Source organism: Panthera tigris, chromosome A1 (genome assembly GCF_018350195.1).
Source record: "Panthera tigris isolate Pti1 chromosome A1, P.tigris_Pti1_mat1.1, whole genome shotgun sequence".
NCBI classification, from domain to species: domain Eukaryota; kingdom Metazoa; phylum Chordata; class Mammalia; order Carnivora; family Felidae; genus Panthera; species Panthera tigris.
The window spans coordinates 172398377-172417197 of NC_056660.1; the positions used below are offsets into that span (position 1 = coordinate 172398377).

The window sequence follows — 18821 nt, forward strand, 5'->3', positions numbered from 1 at the left end:
TTCCCAAGCATGTGCTCATCCAAGACTCATTTCATCGTAAACTCCTAGCCCTGGGAGGTAGGCAGAGTAGGCGTACCCTACTGGTGAAGAAAGTGACAATCAGAGAAATAATAGCATTGGCCTGGGGACACTGGAAGTGGCAGGCTTTGAACCTCCTGGCTCCAAGTCTGGTGTTCTCTCCATCCCATTAGGGAATAGAGTTCCAACGGAAAGGAAGTAGTCAGGGATGACTCCCTGTTTTCTGGCCTGGTGCCTTTCCCTGAGATGAGGGGTAGGGGTCCTCATGGAGGTGGCTTTGTGTGGGAAGATGAGTAGTTCAGTTTGGGACATGGTGAGTCAGAGGGGGCACTGGTGGGAGTGCGAAGAGACTTGGAACAGGAAGAGAAGCATGGCCAGAAGCTGCTGCTCAGTCTCAGGCTGCTCCCAGCCCCAGATTCTTACATCCTGTCCCTTCTGACCCTGTATGTATTTTCAGCTGCCACCCCCTGGGAGGCCATGAGGCAATTCAGGTGGCCTCCACAAAGGGTCTGTCCTGTCCCAGGAGGACAGGGCAGGAGGGAGCACCAGGCACTGGGTCAGGTAACTCCACCCTGGTTCAGGGGCTGGAGAGCAGCAGTAACTGCCTGGATGGACCCCGGGAAGGTTCCAGGCTCAGAGCCCTGGGAAACTGATCTCCTCACCCCCTCCCCAGAGGGTGTTTGAGAACAGGGCCATGACGGTCTCTCCAGGGGAGGACAAGGCAGGCAGGGACAGCTGCAGCCTAGCTGGGCGGCAACCAGCTGCTGCCCGGGAGACTGGCCAGGGTGGGGCAGGCGGGGCAGGCACAGCCCCCACAAGCCCCCAGCCTGAGCAGCAGAGCGTGGGAGCAGGCAGCAGCCTTGAAGCTGTGTTTCAGGCTTTCACGCTGTGTTAACGGTCAGCTTGGTTAATGCTGAGCAGATGGGGGAGGGGTGCTGCCAGCTCCCTTGGGGACAGTCCCAGGGCAGGCACATGCACATGCATGTGCAGAGGGTATAAGAGTTCCATCCAGTGGATGGTGCCATGTGGACTCCTCTGCCATTAGCACTCGTTCACACCATCACGTGCACAAGATGGGGCAAGACAGACCAAGTCAGAGGTGCACACAGGTTCCTGGGTTTGCCCTGAGGTAGCCGGAAGTGCATGCAAACCCAAGGCCTGGCACAAAGCCCTCAGTCTGTGTCACTCAGGCAAGACTCTCAGCTTGGGGGTCCCTCCACCCTGTTTCCCCTCCATCCACTGCAGGGAAGACACCAGGAACACAGAGGTTTATTTCAAAAAATAATTTATAAAAGGTCATTTGCTTCTGTGTTTTCGGCAGGCTTCCAGCCACTCAGCTGGGAGCACAGGGGCCAATGCTCTTGCCACCAAGATGCTGGGACAAACAGCAAAGGAGAGGCAGGGGAGGCCTGGGGAAATGGGGTTCGGAGGCCCAAGACCTCTCTTGGTGCAGGGAAGCAGGGAGGTTTAGGACAGCTCTACAGCCAGGTCCAGCCAAACCCCTGGACTAAGTGCTAAGGGCCAGGAGGCCAGGCAGAACACTAACACTCAGGCCACTAGGACACCTGGGTCACTAGTCCAAAGACTGGGGTTGAAGTCTGGTTTGGGAATCTGAGGCCAGAGCTGGAAGCCTCATCGAGGGGCCCCCGGAACAAGGACAGACCTCCCCAAGGCAGAACTAGAGATCTGGGACACTACCCTAAGGTTGGGGCCTGAGGCTGCCAAGGTCAAGCACTGCCAGGTTGCCGCTAAACCAGGAGGCTGAAGGCTGCTGGCCTGCCTGCCTGTAACAACCTTGTGGCCCTGCTCATGTCTGCACTCCAGGGAAGGAGAAGGAGCTGGGCCCCAGTGGCAGGGGGTCATGGCAGAAGACAGAGTCGTTGGAGGAGCAGGTGCTGCTGGCATCCCCTCCAGCAGGGGAGTAGGGTCCAAAGGTCAGGCGGAGGTCCAGGTACTATGGGGAACAGTGCTGGTCAGTCCAGGTAGTCGGCTGAGATGAGGCCCAGAGAGGGGAGGGCAGAGGGAGGTCATGGGACAAGAGGAGAGCAGTACCTCCTCGGAGACAGCCAGCAGGACCTTGTCCAGTGCCTCCACCAGCTGCTTGAAAGTAGGCCTCTGAGAAGGTGCTGCGTGCCAGCATTCACGCATCAGCCCATACCTGGTGGAGAGGGTGGAGGGGCAGAAGAGTCTCAGGACTGAATGTGGGGGGAGACCTTATGGCAAGGGTATGATAAAGGGGCAGAGTTTGATGAGGGTTAGGTGGGGCTACTCAGGGGAAGGGTCACAGAAACTAGGCCAGGATCTCCCCTCAGATGGTGACAGTGAGTTAGGGAACCAAGTCCTAAGGACAAGGTCAGAGCAGAGGATGAGGACTGTAAAGTGGGAGAGAAGGGAGTGAGGTCTCACAGCTCTGGGGGACAGTTTGGGGGCCGGTCCATCCGATGCCCTTCCCGCAGAAGTGAGAACAGCTCCTCCACAGGGATGCCAGGGTATGGGGAACCCCCGAGAGTGAAGATCTCCCACAGCAGGATCCCAAACGACCACCTAGAGGCAAGAATAGTGCTCAGCAGGGCAGAGCTTTGCTCCCTACTCCTGGGGCTGGGATGGGGGGCCTCACAGGCATGATCCACCATGGAGGGTGGGGATTGGAGTCTGGGCCCACTCAGGTCCTAGGGTTGTGTGACCTTGGGCAAGTGCTTTGCCCCTTTTGTGGGGTAGGACAATGATTGCTGGCAGCTACTCCAGACCCCCAACCTCCAGGACTCACACATCACTCTGGTGTGTATAGACTCGGTCAAACAAGGCCTCAGGTGCCATCCACTTTACAGGCAGGCGGCCCTGGATGGGAGAAGTGGGGGCATTGATGCCAAGTCCCATAGGTCCTGGTGCCCCCCACCCCCTTTCCAGCTTTGCCCTGCCTCCCTCACGTTGCTGGTTTTCTTGTAGTAGTCAATGTGGTGGACGCCACGGGCCAGCCCAAAGTCTGCTATCTTCATCACATTGTCCTCTGTCACCAGTACGTTTCGGGCAGCCAGGTCCCGGTGGATGCACTAGGGGCAGGGCAGGGGACTTAGGTTTATTAGGACACATGGCTGGATGCTGGGCACACTGCACTTCACAGTAACCCTGGGGGTAGGCATCATCCACTCATTCTACGAATGAAGACGTCAAGATGCAGAGAGGGGGAAACCAAAGCTAACTTCAGGGCCCCACCTCTCTCTTGCATGGTCTCTTCCCTTGCCCGATGAGTTAGGGATTGTGTGAGGAAGGAATAGGGACATGCAGTGTCAACTGTGTATGGATGGGGGGTACAGAAGGACTTGGGAACATTTAGACAGGATAATGGAAAAGGGGAAAGAGGGAGAAGATGGGGACATTCAGTGCCAGCGGCAGGAAAGTCCGCAGGTGGAGCAGTTAGAATGGTCCAGAGTGCTGCCCACTGCCCATACCTTCCTTGACTCCAGATACTGCATGCCTCTGGCCACCTGGTAGGCACAGGAAACCAGAGCAGGGAAGGAAAGTGGCCCTTCACTGCTCCTTGGCCCATCAGGGCTGAGATCGGGGCCTGGGGGACGCCGGGCCCGCAGGAACTCCCGCAGGTTTCCCTTGGCGGCACACTCCACAATCACATACAGAGGCCCTGTAGAGGTGAGAATGGACAGGGAGGCTGCTGAGGCTGTGGCTCCATACCCCACTGTCCCTGTCCTTAGCCCCATTCGAACCCACCTTCCTGAGTACAGACACCCAACAGGTTGATAATGTTCTTATGTCGGCCGATCAGCTTCATCACCTCCATCTCAGAGACCAGGTCTGCCAAGTCCTTGTCGGAGGCATTGTCTGCAAGGGTGACATCCAGGGTGACTATACGTGGGGGAAGTGCAGGGTTGACTATATAGGACATTGAGTGCTGGACCTGGAGTCAGGAAGCTCTGGGCCTGAATTCGTGCTAAGCTCTCCGGCCTTTAAAAAGTCTTCTAACATCTCTGAACCTCAGGATCATCTTGTATAAAATGGGGCAATGGATCATGCCCTACCTCTCACAGCAGTTGCAAGGATGAAACAAGATCAAGGATCTACAGGAGGTAGGCCTCTCTGTGAGTGGGACTAGGAAACAGAGGAGAGGAGGAAGAACTCGGAACAGGAAGACGCTGTGTCTGGAGGTTTGGCATTCGTTCTTGATGGGGTAAGAGCTCCTGGGGGCGGGAAGCAGGCTGGCGCCCTGAGGCCTGTCTGACTGGGGCCTGGTGTCCTTTTGGCCTGAGAATTCAGGGAGCTGCCCGTGAAGTACAGCTAGGGGAGGCTGAGAAAAAGCTGCTCCAGATCTTCTTGGGAAGGCTGAGGACCAGGGCTGACCTGTGGCCCTTGGCCAATGACATACCCTCCCTGCCAAACCTCACAATGCACATTTCTCAATCCCTGCCTCCCAGAAAGCACCAGGTGGCCCCAGCTGTGCAGAGAGGAGGGGGTGGGGGAGCAGAACAATGGTTTTGGCTGCTCTTGTAGAGGAAGTGGGGGATAGCAGTGAGAAGCCCCGATGGCAGGTCCCAGGTGTGTCCTAGGCACTTTGGGGCTGGTGCTTGGGCTGTTCTAGAGTGGTGGACATGGGGAGAAACTTGGGGGAGGGCCCGGATGGGGAGGCTGAAGGTATGGCCTGTGAGGCTGACATGGTTATCTGAGACCCAGGCTGACGTGGGGCCAGGGCTAACGTGGGGGTGCCTAACCCCAGTCATCCCAAATCCTTGTAATTCTCATCAAGTGGTTTTATGTACCAGTCACTTGCCACGAGCCTCAGCCTGGGAACTATTGTTTACCCCATGTGACATGTGAGGAAACAGTCTCAGAAATGGCTGGCCAGGGTCGGTAGCAGAGTTGGGCCCTAGGCCCAAGAGTGGCATCTTGCAGCCCTTTTGGCCACCAGTGCTCAACTGGTAGCACCATGAGCCCCTTCTGTTAGTCTCACGGCCACAGCACCTCCCCCGGTGTCACCACTCACCCTTGAGCATCTTGACAGCCACAGTGCTGGCTTGGTCAGGCCGGGCGGGGTCCATGCCAAAGGCCTCTGCACGCACCACCTGCCCGAAGCAGCCCTCACCCAGGGGCTTCCCAAGCACCAACCTGGAAATTAGAAAGCCGAGGCCTCAGCCATATGAACATCATTCCTGCCTGGAACCTGAACCTTATGCTCACTCCATGCAGCATACCTGTCCCGGGGGAACTCCCACAGCGGGTCGAGAGGTAGGTCTAGACTCACAAGGCCAGCGAGCAAGGGAGGGCCACTGGAGGAGAGACGAACACCCCGCACCAAGGACGAGCTTGACTTGGCTGAAGAACCTGACTCCAGGGAGAACTGTAAGGTGGGTGACTTGGTCAGCCTGCTGGAGCTGAGCTGGGGTGGGAAGGCAGGCCAAGAGCCTCGCTATGGGGACACAGGAAGGCGTGGGTAACAGCAAGGTACCTGTCGGGCCAGAGGGAAGCGGGACAGCTTCTGCACAGTGGCGGGCCGCCTAGGGTGCCGGCTGATGAGTATCTGCCCTCGATATAGCCCGGCCAGCAGCAGGAGGACAACCAATGCCAGAGAGCCTGACGCGTACAGGATGATGTCCGTGTACCTGGCTTCAGGTGCTGGGGCTGTCCATGTGAGGTCCTCCTCTGTCCACAGACAGACACATATATAGACAGAAAACTGACAGGTCAGTGGTCAGATGGCCAGCTCCACATCTTCTAACTCAGGCCCTCTCAGCTCCCAGCACACATGGGGACATTTGACAAACAAGCTGGAGCTATACCCAGTCCTGCACACCCATACCCCAGAAGCTCACAAGGCAATCATATGTGGACATGCACAGAAGGACCGCTAATGAGGGACCAAACACACAAATCCGCATGCTATGTCCCAAGCCCCACAGGACACAGCCCACTGCTGGATCAGAGCAGGGTTCCTGCAGCCTCTCCTGGCCCCCTCAAGTGCTCACCTGGCAGCACCGTGAGCCAGGCTGACTGGTAGGAGAGGCCAATGGAGTTGCCTGCCAGGCAGGTGTATTCGCCTGCGTCCTCGGCTGATACGTTCCGAAGGTATAGGACCTCCACCTCTGAGCTATTGATGTCTGCTGTCTGGGGACCGGGGACATAATCAGGGGTCGCCACAGGGCCTAGGGCAATATTGTGGGTAGGATGGAGGCTGGGGACCAACCCCCCACACCCCATGGGAGAGTAGTAGGCTTCAGGTGCTGGTGGGGGCTAGACCTTCAGGACTTGCACGTAGGGGAAGCCGTCGGCACCGAAACTGCTGCCATTGATGACGATGTGCTTCAGCCACTGGATGTGGGGTTGGGCGTCGCTGTATACCTTGCACAGCAGCTCTACGTCGCTGCCTACCACAGCTGTGGTGTTGGCTGGGAGCCCCGCCTGCAGGATGGGCCGGTGCGGGGACCGCTCTGGGGGCCGGGCCAGGCGGTCAACCCTGACCAGTGGCACCCACAGAAGCACCCTGGTCATCCGCCTCCTGCCTCCCCCCAGCTCCAGGGAAGGAACTTCCTGATATGCAGCTCAGATCTTGTCCACCCCCTGCTTACCATAGCTCCCCATTGCCTTTGCAGTCAAGGACAGCTTCACGGTCTAGCATTTAAAGCCCTCCACGACATGGCTCCCCACTTACATGCCACACTCCAGGCATACAGCTCTTCACAAATGCATTGTATTTGTCACACCTAGGACCTTTATTCAGCCTGTGCCTGGATGTCTTCCTCACTTTTTCTCTCAGCTGACCCTATTCCTCCAGGCCAACATTACCCCCTGTGCTTCCCTCTGACCCACTAGGACACTTAGGGCAGCTTGAGCCATCTAAGACCAAGTCCATGTTGCCTGTCAGACCGGGCCCTACCCGAGGGCAGTGTCAGAGCTCCCACCCCCATACCACCTTGCCTGCCCGTCCGCTCACCCAGCACATCCAGCAGATAGCTGTAGCGGATGCTGCCCATAGAGTTCTCCACGAGGCAAGTGTATGTGCCACGGTCCGAGGGCACCACACTTTCCATCACCAGGCTCCAGTGCTGGTGGCGCAGCTGGGGACAGGGGAAGTGTCCATGAGGGGCCACTCACCTGTGCCCATCCAGGGGTCAAGGGAATGAGGGGGCTAGATCCCGCTCACAGGGGTCTTCTCAAGCTTTCTAGGCCCTGGGGAAGCCAGGCCAAGGCCAGAGACCCTGAGATGAAGGAGAAGGCTCCAGGAAGTGTCTGAGCCCTGGGTCTGGGTCTTTGAGTTTTAGCAGGGGCTCTTCCTGGCTCTACCACCTTGGGCCAGTTTTTGCCCTCTCTCAGTTTCAGCTTCCTCACTACAGCCTGGAGCAGGCTCTGCAGGGTCTTATCATGAGAATTAGTTGCTGAAACTCAATACCTGCCAGTTATTGATCCTTCCCACTTCCCACAGAAAGCTAAGGCTGCGAGATTAAGTCATTTGCCGCAGGGTGGCAGAGTGGGTACTTGAATCAGAGCTGTCCAAGTCCACAGTTTAGTGCTGCTAGGGCCCACAGCTGCCTTCCTCATTAGAGAAGGAATGACTTATAGGTATGAGGGGACCAAGAGGGGAGTGAAAATGGAGGAACAGATGGTCTTGGAACCTGGAGACTCACCCGAATGCCTCCAATGCGATGCTCCCCGTGGAAATCCTTTCCATCCTTGAGCCAGCGGATGGTGGGCATGGGGTTGCCTGCAGCTGGACAGCGGAACTTTACAGTGTTCCCAGCAGGCACTGCATGCAGTTTCTTCTCCATGCGCTGAGGGTGTGTCCAGTAGGGTGCTGGAGAGGAGGGGAAAGGAGAACTTAGTGTCCCCAGGATGACCACCTGCTTCCACACAGGTCTCTTCTTCTCAGTGACCAGCTGGGAAGTAGGAAAATGAGTCCTTGAGGACTCATACTGACCTTGCTGGGGGTAAATGTGCCCATTCGAGGGGTTCCCGTGGGCCTTAGGGTCCTCATTACCATTGCTGGAGGTCAAGGAGTCTATGTCAAGAATAAAAAGAGATGTCTGAGGTCTAGTATGGGGAGGATCTCTCTCCCCAGGCACCCTTTAGCCCCTTCTAGACCCCCTTACCATCCACAACCAAGGTAACATTGTGCAGGACAAGCATGGAGCCTCGTGCCAGGCAGAGGTAGCAGCCAGCATCCTCCGGTAGGAAGCTGGCGATCTCCAAGCGGCCCCTCCAGCCTCGTACCCGGCCAGCAGGTGCTAGGCGACTGCCCTCCTTGTACCAGTGGCCACCACGCTCAGCCCGCCCACAGCATAACCGCACAGGCTGCCCAAGGGCCACGGTCAGCTCCTGCTCTTGCTGCTCTGGGCTGGGGGCCAGGCAGGGCTCTGTGGGCCAAGGGCAGAGGTCAGTGAGCCCCACAGCCCCAGCTGAGGGAGCCCCCTGGATATGGGGAACATGCTGCACAGGCAGGGCACAAGCACCTCTCGACACATGCTGGACACCTGCTGCTCCTCAACTTACACACACATAATCACATGCTACAGATGCTCTGTGTAAGGCAATTACCACGCCTCTGGTGCACATCACACACGCAGTGCAGAGCACACATGCTGAACTGGTCATGCCATTGCCTGACACACACATACATACACACACACATACAACACATGCTATAGATGCCACATACAGGGCACATGCCACATCTCCCAGGCACACCACACTCACAGTGCATATACCATACATGCTGTCTGGGCCTCCCAAACCCAGTGCATAGAACACACACACACCCACACACCCACCCGCACACACACATACACACACACAGCCGATGGGCTCACCACCAGTTCTGCAGCCCAGCACAGGACCCTTCACCCTGCAAGGTCAGTCCTCTCTCGTGGACACAGAGATAGGTGGATGCTTGCTGGGAGCCAGACACTTTGTCTCAAATGGTTGGGCCCTGCCCTGCTGGCACCTCTTCAAGGAACTGGGCCAGGATCTTCTCCTGCTTTTCTCAGCTAGTAGTCCCCTCCAGGTGCCCACCCCTGCCATCCTCTCTCACCTTAAAGGCCATACCTAGCTCCATTTCCTCAGAGGTCTCAAGGGTCAAAGCTGGAACCCCAGGCACCTCCAGCAGGACCCCCAACAGGGCCAACAGCAGCTGCATATCCTTCCTGCTGCTCACAAGGACCCAGGCTGGGCTTCCCACCAACTGCCTTCCTGAAAAGGAGGGAGAAGAACCCCTGCTATGCATGCACCTTTGGTGGTACTATTCCCCTATTTTGCAGATGAAGAAACTGAGACAGGAAGTGGTTAGAAGTCTTGTACAACCCCCCCCCCCCCACCACCACCACACAGCAGCAAGGCAGAGACTGGAAGTAGCTTTGCTGTTGCCAGAGCCCAAAGCTTCTTCACAGTAGGTTGTGCAGGGGGGCAGGGCTGGGCTTCCTGCTCTCCTCCGGTCCTGCTGAGACCTTGGCACAAGTTCACAGAAAGGGCAGTTTGGGGATTCTTTCCTTGGAGGAAAGCAGAGAACGGAGACAGATCTTCTGCTCACTCTCAGCACACATCATTTATTTTTTTGCTGAATAAATGAATTTATTGCTGGAGAACAAAAAAAAAATATATGAAATACAATACAAGGCCAAACCTCAGCATCTGGATGTTATCTGATCTGACCCACACTTCTTATAGCATTACTGACATTTTCGTGACCAGCTTTGAATAGCTCTGGTGGCAGGGCGCTCACTACTGACAAGGCAGTACATTCCATGGCAAGCAGTTCTTCCTCATGCTGAACCAGAAATGCATGTTGGGAATACCTCTGCTTTTTGTGTCCTCACAACTCTATTTGAGGCAACACGGGCTCTTGCGTCCAACAAAGTGAAGTTCAAATCCTGACTCTAACCAACTTGCAAGTTCCAGTCCCTCTCTGGGTGCTGTCCTCACAGGACTGCTTTGAGGATAAAAGAGAACATATGTAGGGAACACAGGGAGCACAGGATGTTGGAATGTTCTCCTCCCCCTTCTTCCCCACTACTGTCATTCTGGGTCTGCCCTTGGCCAATCACCTCTGATTCTGGTGCAGATCAGGTGTGATGTACACACCCACCCTATCTGGTTATCCTCCTCCATATGCCACCAAGGATGTCTGCATCCTTGGCGACCAGTATAGTCCCAGGGGCTACTGGCTATTACCTGGGGCTGAATAACAGTCACTAGGCACTGGTGTCTCTGAATTTACCTTGCCCAGGAAGCCAACTGCACCCTTCTCATCAGCTGCTGCCCCCCTTCCAGCTCTGGCTCTGAGGCAGGGGGCACTTAGTTTGTCTTGGCCAAAGCCATTATCTCCCCCTTCAAACTGCTCCTTCCCTGGGTTGCCCCTGAAGCTGGGGTATCATCTCATCTCATGCCCCCTCACCCCTCCTCCACCTCCAGTCCATCTGCCTCCTCAATCCTTCTGTGGTCCATCCCATCACCGTTGCTTGGACCCAGGGCAGGCCATAGTCATCTCTAGCTTGGGCCTTTGCAGACATCTCCCTTGACTCTCCAGCCTCCACTCTCCAGCAGGGCTTTAAAAATTACAAATATTTGCCATGTCACCACCCCACACCCCCTCAGCTTTCAAACCCTTAATGGCTGCCCTTGTCCAGTAGGATCCAATCTACAGTTTATCCAGCATCCCAAGCCTCCCTCCTTGCCCTTGTCAATCCTCTTTGGTTGCACAGTCTGCTCCTTCGGCCTCTTCAGCACTGAAACCACTGACTTTCAAAACTGGGCATATCTTCTCTCTTGCACATACACACCTCTGCGTCCCCATTTCTCTTCTTCATCGGACTCAGATGCCACTGTCCCTGCACACACCCCCAGTTTCTATGGCTCTCCTCCACAAAATCCCTCCACCCTGCTCTGCTCTGCAGGGAGTGCGGCTCTCAGGGTCCACAGCTCTAGTTGGGAAAGGAGTGGGGAGGCCCAGGATTTTATTCCCATTCCGGGCTGCCCTGATCTTGTGACCTCAGGACACTTAGTCGGATCACACGCGGCGGCAGACAGACCGACCCGCTGCCTTGTTCAGGGGCTGAAGGGCCTGACACTGTCATCAGACAGTCCTGGGTTCTCCTTCAGCTTTCCGCACTAAAGCGTTGGGGGACCCGGGGCAAATGACTGCACGTCTCGGATCCTCCGCTTCCTCATCTCTACTCCGGGAGCGCAGACAGTCCAGCGCGCGCGGCCAAGGGACCAGCGCGCGTTTTTCTTCCTCCCCCCCCTACCCGGCCACCCTGGGGGGAGGTGCAAACAGGCAGGTCCAGAGGGGAGCAGCAGAGACAGCCGGCCCGCCCCCGCCCCGGTGGGCAATGAGTAACCAGCTCCGCGGCCAGGGTGCTCTTTGGACGGAGCGGGACAAAAGGCCCTGTGTGCGCTGCGGGTTACTGATTTACCGTCCCCTCCACCCCCCTTCCGAGAGGACGCCCAGGTCCCCAGTGCTGGGAGGGGGCAGTCCCTGAGCCCCGCCGCCGCTCGCCCCCTGGCGGCTGGGAGCGCAACCTGGGTCCTCAAGGGGTCCCGGCTCACTTCGAGCCTCCGTGGTCCCTCTCCAGGCACAGGGTCCCAGCTCACCTGGGTCCTCCGCGGCCGCGCTCCCAGCTCCGGCCAGCCCCGACACCCGCTCCTAGTGGGGCCTGCAGACTCAGCCAGGGCGCTCCTCCGCCCCGGGCCAGAGAGCCAGGAATGCACCCGCGACAGTGGCGTGGCCGCTGGAGGCCCAGCGTCCCGCCCACCTTGGGCCCCGCCCCTCCTGGACCAGCTCTAACCTGACAGCGACTTGGCGGGGGACAACCCAAGGCCCCGCCCACCTTGGGCCCGCCCCTCCTGGATCAGCACTATCAGGACCACCGCCAAAGCTGCGGGAAGTACAGTGTCCCGTCCGCTTGGACATCAGTCCCCAAACCCAACAGAGCCGAGTGGCCATCTGGGTCAGCCCAATCCCGGGGCCCCGCCCCAGGTTGCTGCACACCCCATCAGACTCCGCCTCTTTTCGATACACCCAGACCAGGCTTCCAAGTTCTAGTTATTTGCTCTATCCTCTGCTAGTCACCCCTTAGACAACAAGACCCAGCAGTCCTGAACAGCCAGCCTCCACAGACCTTGGTCCTGCCTGCCTACTTCTGTCTTCTGTAAGTGGCTGGGAGATCCCCTCTGCCCCCAACCCACTCTGTCCGTTCTCTGCACAGCTCTCAGTGATATTTGCAAAACAAATCTGGGGGCTGCTGGCTGGCTCAGTAGGTGGAGCATGGGGCTCTTGATCTCGCGGTTGTGAGTTCAAGCCTCACGTTGGGTGTGGAGATTGCTTAAATAAACTTTAAAAAAATCTTAAAAAAAAATACAAATCTGAATGTATCCATCACCCCTTTAAAACTTTCTGGCAGTTTTCTATAATGATTCTTGGCATGACCAGGCCCCTATCCACATCTCCTGATGAATTCTTTATTTCTTCCTTGCTCCCACTCTACCTCTGGGCCTTTGCACATATGATTCCTTCTTCCTGGAATGATCTTTCCCCTCTAGGTCTGGTTGATTCCATTTCATTCTTAGATGTCAGCTCACTTCCTCAGAGAAGCCCTCTGGACCTGTCAGGCTCCACTTAGATGCCTTCTGTCCTGTGGGCATGGAGAAAGAGGCAGGAAGTAAAGCACAGATTTCAGGACTCAAATCTCAGTGCCATCACACTTGGAGTAACCTTGGCAGGTTAGTCCATCCCTGTGTTTTCATTTTCTCAACAGTAAAGTAAGTATAATGATAGTATCATCCTCATGAATTTTTTGTGAAAAGTAAACATGTGTAAGCCTTTAGAACATTGCCTGGTGTGTAACATTTGCTTTGTAATGTTCACTATGATTATTTAGGACGTGTTACTTTTTCAACTTCATGGAACATTCCAGAATTGTAACTAAAACAGTTGTGTAAATAGAAGCCAGGAACTGCCTACAGACTTCAACACCTGCACGCAGTAGGTGCTGCTCCACCTTGCTCAGGTCTGCCTTGCTGGTAAGTACCCCTCCTCTTGAGCAGAGCATCTAGATAGTGGCCAAATGAGGAGGTCAGCTGACCTTTGTCTTCTGCCCCGTCCTTACCTGAAGTCTAAGCCCTCCACTCCTAAGAAGGAGAAGAAAACCCCTTAGCTGGGGTCTCAGACTCACTTCCCAATTCCTCTGGCAGGTGGAGACTTGCCCCAGGGGAACCAGCTTCCTTTTCCATTGTTATGCGAAGGAGTCTAGCTCTCATTAACATTACTCCCAATGGAATAGACGTCTTTCCTTTGCATAACTAAAAAGCCCACCAAAGAGATTTTTTTTCCTTCTCAAAAAAATAATGGTCTCCTCCCAAAGATTAATCAGAAAATAATTGGCTATCTTTTTTTTGTTTTTTGTTTATTTATTTTTGAGAGAGAGAGAACCCAAGTGGGGCAGGGGCAGAGAGAAAGAAGGGGACAGAGGATCCAAAGCAGGCTCCGTGCTGACAGCAGCATGCCCAATGTGGGGCTCAAACTAGAACTGTGAGATCATGACCTGAGCTGAAGTCGGACAATCAACCTGCTGAGCCACCCAGGTGCCCCTTGGCTATCTTTTAAAACCAACTGGTTCTGATTCCTTCTCAGGGCCCTTCCTTGCTGGAACACCTGGAAAGGATAAAGCTCCTGGCACTGGGGGTGCCCAGCAAATGGAAGCCTCCTGCCCAGAGGGGCCTCACCAGACCTCCCAGACTCCTGGAGTGACTCAGCTCCCCAACTCTGGTCCTCTGCTGGCTCCCCTTAGTGAATGTGGTTGTTTGGGGTTGGGGTGAGCTGCCAGCAGGAGATGGACCCCACACAGCTTTCATTCAACTTCAGGCACTTCTCAGGTTTACTGGAGCCAAAGGCACAGGAAAGGTTTTCATAGCCCAGCCTGTGCATACTCCTTGCCACCTGAGATGCCCAAGTCCCTTAGACTGGCAACCCTATACCCCACACCCCCTGAGTCTGCACATGCCCTGTTTGCCTCCCATCCCACACTCAACGACCTCTCACACTGACCCTCTGTGGCATGTGATGCTCTTTCACGTCGTTCATTCATACACACATTCATTTGCCAGGTGTCAATTAAAGGTTCACTATATGGTATGCACTGTTCCAAATCGTGGGGATAAAGCAGTAATCCGACCCAACCTCTCCCCTTCAAGGAGCTGCTGACACTGTAGTGGGGAGAGATAGATACGTAAACAAAGCACAGAAGGAGACATGCTGAGGGAGTCTGGGAGAGGCATCCAAGCCTGTCTCCTCATCACAGCCTCACTCTCTTGGTAACAATCTTCCACCAGTTACATTTGCAGTCTCTCCCTCAAAACCTTTCAAACACAACCACACACACACACACACACACACACACACGCCTAGCAGGGGCTCAGAAGCCTGATGTCCTAAGATCCTGCCTTTAGCCTGCCTCTGCCTTAGTTTCTCCATCCAGAAAATGGGCACACTCCTGCTTCCTTTGCCCCAGGGATGTTGGAGGAAGTGAATGAATTAAGAGATGGGACTGGGTTTCATCAAAACAGGAAGTAGGGGAGGAAGCTCTTGTCTTGGATCAGCTCCCACTATCTGCCAAGTGATATGCTAAGCTAGGTGTTATATATGCGTTATATCCTTTGACTTCCCGTAAGCCAAATGGGGGTTGGAATCCTTAGCTCCATTTTGCAGGTAAGGAAACAGAAGCTCAGGCAGATGGAATGACTTGTCTAAAGTCATGTAGCAGGGTAGCTGGCTGGCTACATGATACAACTCTACAGATCAAGAGTTGCATGCTCTGTTGAGTATGCAATTCTTGATCTCAGGGTCATGAGTTCAAGCCCCATTAGAGCTTACTTAAAAAAATAATAAAAAAAATAAAGTCACAAAGCAAGTGAACAACAGAACTGAGACTTGAACATTGATCTTCTGGGACAAAGAGAGAGATCTCAGGGTGACTCTCCACAGAGCTGGGACTTTTGATGCTACTGAATCAGCCTGCTTTCTGCCCCCATTCTTAACTTCAGCCCTGGAAGATACAGATTCACCTGAAGGTGAGTTTGAGAGGGAGGTGGGGTTGGGCACTGATCTCCCTGTCCATTTGGCTAATACTGATGGGACATGTACGAAGTACCAGGCCCTAGGCAGGGGTTTGCAGACTCTGGGCTCCTGAAGTGCAAGGCTAGGCCAGGAGGGACTCCTGAGGCCAGGCCCTGCCCCCCACCTGCCTGGGAGCAGAGTTGGGGGGAAGGGGCAGACGTAGCCTGGTGCCGACCATGTTGCTCTTGGATGGTAGCCGGACCCAGGGAACACTGGGGCTCTTGTGCGGAAGAGCTGCCCTGAGCCCCTGCCCAGGCCCCATTCCAGCCCAGGCCTGGCCCAAGCCCTGGCCCCTGAGCCAGTCCTGTGCTTTCTTGTCTTCTTTCCTTTATTTCTTTCCTTTAAAATGAGGTTTATTTTGAGAAAGTTTTAAAATATAGAAAAAATGCACAGGGTTATATCATATACTTGCTACTCAGAATTGACAATTGTTATTACTTTACCATTTTTTCCAACCCTTTTTCACCCTGGCTTCTCCCACAGACTCCAGGGAGGTCTGGCTTGGCTTGTCAGAATGGAGGTGACACTGACAGCAACTGAGTGGTGAGAGGTTGGGTGTTAGAGCCAGACTGATGCAGGTTTGAATCCTGAAAGCTTGTGACCTTTGACAAGTCACTTAATATTAAACCTCAGTTTCATTTTCTGTAAAATGGGAATAGTAACTTTTCTGTGAGGACTCAATGTAGTGATGTATTAAGCCTTATGCCAATGCCTGGCACATAGCCCATGCTCAGTAAAAAGTGGCCAATATTCATATTAGTGGCTATGGGTCTAGGTAGGACCTACCCAAATGTATGGGTAACCTACTTTTGTGACCAAGAGAGAGGGACTATTAGGGTCACCCCTCCTCCAGCCCTTATATCTCCCCATTCCCCACTCTTTCAGCACATCTATGTCCAATTTCTATGGGAGACAACAAAACCAGGAATTGCAAGCTGCCCGGAACATTATGGTAGAGGCAGGGAACCTGGCGCTGATGTTGGCAGCCTTAGAGAGCTCTTGGGGAGGTCCCTCGGATGAAGCCAGATAGAGGGGAATGGGCTAGGAGGAAGCTGAGGCTCTTTCTGGGATATTCTGGTGCTTCCCAGAGTCTCAGCAGCACCCTTGGCCCCCTTGTCAGTTGGTCCCAGACACTGTGGATCCATGTCTTGGGAGGCTTTCAAGGTTTGCCAGACTCAGCTCTCTCTAGACTTGGGCCTACAAACGTCATACCTACTGGGGCTTGACAGGCACATATTTTTGGAGGAGAGAAAGGGCCAGGACAGCTGTGACAGCCAGGCAGAAGCTGGGCATGCAGGGTTAGAGGGTTGATAGTCTGAAAGGAATCAGGAAAGAAGCCTCAGAGGGGCCCTCAACCTCCTCCACCTTGCCTGATGTCCACCTGGACCATGTAGGATTTTGTTTGGGCATAAAACAAAACAAAACAAAACAAAACACAGAAAACCTAAATGTCAAGGGCTTAAACAAAACAGGTTAATTCATCCCTATTAGTCCCAGGTCTCCCAAGTCTGGAGATGGGTGAAGGCTGGTCTGAAATCAGGGTTGAGGTCTCTTAAATTCTCTACACCTTCCCCTAATGGTGGCAAGATGGTGGCTTCAGCTCCTGCCATCACATCTGTGTTTACGCAGAGTTAAAAAGAAGCCACAAAGAGTTGAATCTATATCCAGCAACTTCTGATCTTATTTCTTTGGCCAGACTGTGACACATGGGCACCCCTAACTACAATGGAGGTCAGGAAGTTCTGCTAAAAAGAAGGGGTGACTGAGAATTGGGCAGGTAGCTCATAGTCTCTGTATCATCACTCTTCTCTTCAGCACCAAAATGACTTTTTTTCTCTTTCTTTCTTTCTTTCTTTCTTTCTTTCTGTGAGAGCACAAGTAAGTGAAGGGCAGAGAGAGAGAGGAGAAAGGGAGGGAGAGAGAGAATCCCATGAGGGGCAGAGAGGGGGAAGTGGGGAAGAGAGAGAGAGAGTGAGAGAAGCAGGGCTTGTGCTCACCTGAAGTGGGATTCAAGCTCACAGGATGCACTTATGAACTGTGAGATCATGACCTGAGCCAAAGTCAGATGCTTAACTGACTGAGCCACCTAGGTGCTCCTATTTTTTTTATTTATAGTTTTTTAAAACTTCTATCCCCTCCCTGATGGGGGCTTGAACTCATGATTCAGAGATCATGAGTTGCATACTCCACTGACTGAGCCAGCCAGGAACCCCAACAAAATGACTTTTTGAAAACACAGATTTAGGGGCACCTGAGTGGCTCAGTTGGTTAAGCATCTGACTTTGGCTTGGGTCAAGATCGCATGATTCGTGAGTTCCAGCCCCACATCAGGCTCTGCCCTGATAGCTTGGAGCCTACTTCAGATCCTCTGTCTCCCTCTCTCTGCCACCCAACCTCCCTGCTCTGTGCACCAGCCCCCAGCCCTGTGCACATTCTCTCAAAAATAAACATTAAAAAATAAAACACAGATTTAACCAACTTACTCCTCAGCTTTACTCTCTCCCTACCTCCCAGTGGCATCCCCAGCTCCTCAGCCTGGCCCTCAGTGTCCTTCAAGACTGGCCTCTACTGCTCTCTCCTGTCCTATCTCCCCTCTCACCAGAGATATGGGTTCTGTGTTCCAGCCGCACTGAACTCCAGGCAAGCCCTCACGAAGGTGTCTGGTTGGTTCACACACTTTGGTGCCTTTGCACTTGCTGCTCTTGTTGCTGGGAGTATCACTTCCTTGGTCCTACCTCCCCTCCTCTCTTCCCTCCGGCCATCACATCAGATGCCTGCCATTCAGCTTTCTGACTCCTCTCAGGACTTCCCTCTTCTCTGAGAACCTTCCTGACCACCTTGAACTGGACATTCAAACACACTTCGTCTCTCTGAAAACAGCTCTTCCATTTTCTTTGAAGTCCTAGACTTCCTCTACTCCCAGGCCAACCAGGATTTGGGTGGAGCCACCTTCTCCCTGGTTCCTGTGGTGGGCATGTGTCTCTGGACTTGGCTAATGAGAATATTCCATCCCCCAGGCTATTATTATTGGGTCAGGGATGAGGATGTGACCCAAGCAGGGCTAATGAGAGCCAGTCTGGGTCTTTTATTGGAACTAATGGGAAACTAACACTCTCAGAGATTACTGAGGCATGAATATGGAAGCCTAGAACTTCTTGAGAGAGGCTGCTTATGAATGAGGCCAACACAGGAAACAAGAAGGCCAAGAGATGGAACATGCCTGGATTTAGCTATGTCTAAAGGCAAAAATTACTACTTTGTCTCATTAATGTGAGACAAATAATTTTTCTTAAGCTAATTTGCCTTTTTCTTTTTTTTTACTCTTTATAAATGAAAGGCCCCCTCCCCAGTAGAAATGACTCCTCTCCCATGGAGCATCTGGGTGGCTCAGTCAAGTTAAGCATCTGACTTTGGCTCAGCTCATGATCTTACAGTGAGTTGGAGTCCCACATTGGGCTCTATGCTGACAGCTCAGAGCCTGGAGCATGGAGCCTGGAGCCTGCTTCGGATTCTGTGTCTCCATCTCTCTCTGCCCCTCCTCTGTTCACCCTCTGTCTGTCTCTCTCTGAAGTAAACATTAAAAAAAAATTTATAAAAAAAGCAAAAGAAATGACTCCTCCCCCCATTGTGTCTCCACTATCCTCTGTTGGCTCCCACACCATCCCATTCACCTGTTCACATGTCAGTGAATTCATCATGT

The 18821-nt window shown here is 54.0% G+C and overlaps 1 protein-coding gene across 1 annotated transcript; it reads right to left on the reverse strand.

Annotated features, from left to right (window-relative positions):
- Positions 1–1286: 1286 nt before the first annotated feature.
- FGFR4 (fibroblast growth factor receptor 4) lies at positions 1287–11764 on the reverse strand. The gene is made up of 18 exons (XM_042991687.1): positions 11602–11764; positions 9061–9204; positions 8109–8372; positions 7937–8017; positions 7647–7813; positions 6956–7079; positions 6262–6452; positions 5991–6129; positions 5474–5667; positions 5220–5365; positions 5012–5133; positions 3745–3855; positions 3468–3658; positions 2946–3068; positions 2786–2856; positions 2425–2562; positions 2071–2176; positions 1287–1972 (listed from the first exon to the last, which is right to left on the reverse strand). The coding sequence occupies exons 2-18, from the start codon at positions 9149–9151 to the stop codon at positions 1826–1828; spliced, it is 2406 nt and encodes an 801-aa protein (XP_042847621.1). The 5' UTR covers positions 9152–9204; positions 11602–11764; the 3' UTR covers positions 1287–1825.
- Between the last annotated feature and the right edge of the window lie 7057 nt (positions 11765–18821).

What these genes read in the sequence shown, in the direction of transcription:
- FGFR4 (XM_042991687.1), bottom strand. Translation starts at nt 9,151, where the DNA reads ATGCAGCTGCTGTTGGCCCTGTTGGGGGTCCTGCTGGAGGTGCCTGGG. An exon ending in ATCGCATTGGAGGCATTCGG is followed by an intron (nt 7,080 to 7,646) that starts GTGAGTCTCCAG and finishes CCCTGTCCCCAG; the next exon opens with CTGCGCCACCAGCACTGGAG. An exon ending in AGTATCTGGAGTCAAGGAAG is followed by an intron (nt 3,069 to 3,467) that starts GTATGGGCAGTG and finishes CCCTGCCCCTAG; the next exon opens with TGCATCCACCGGGACCTGGC.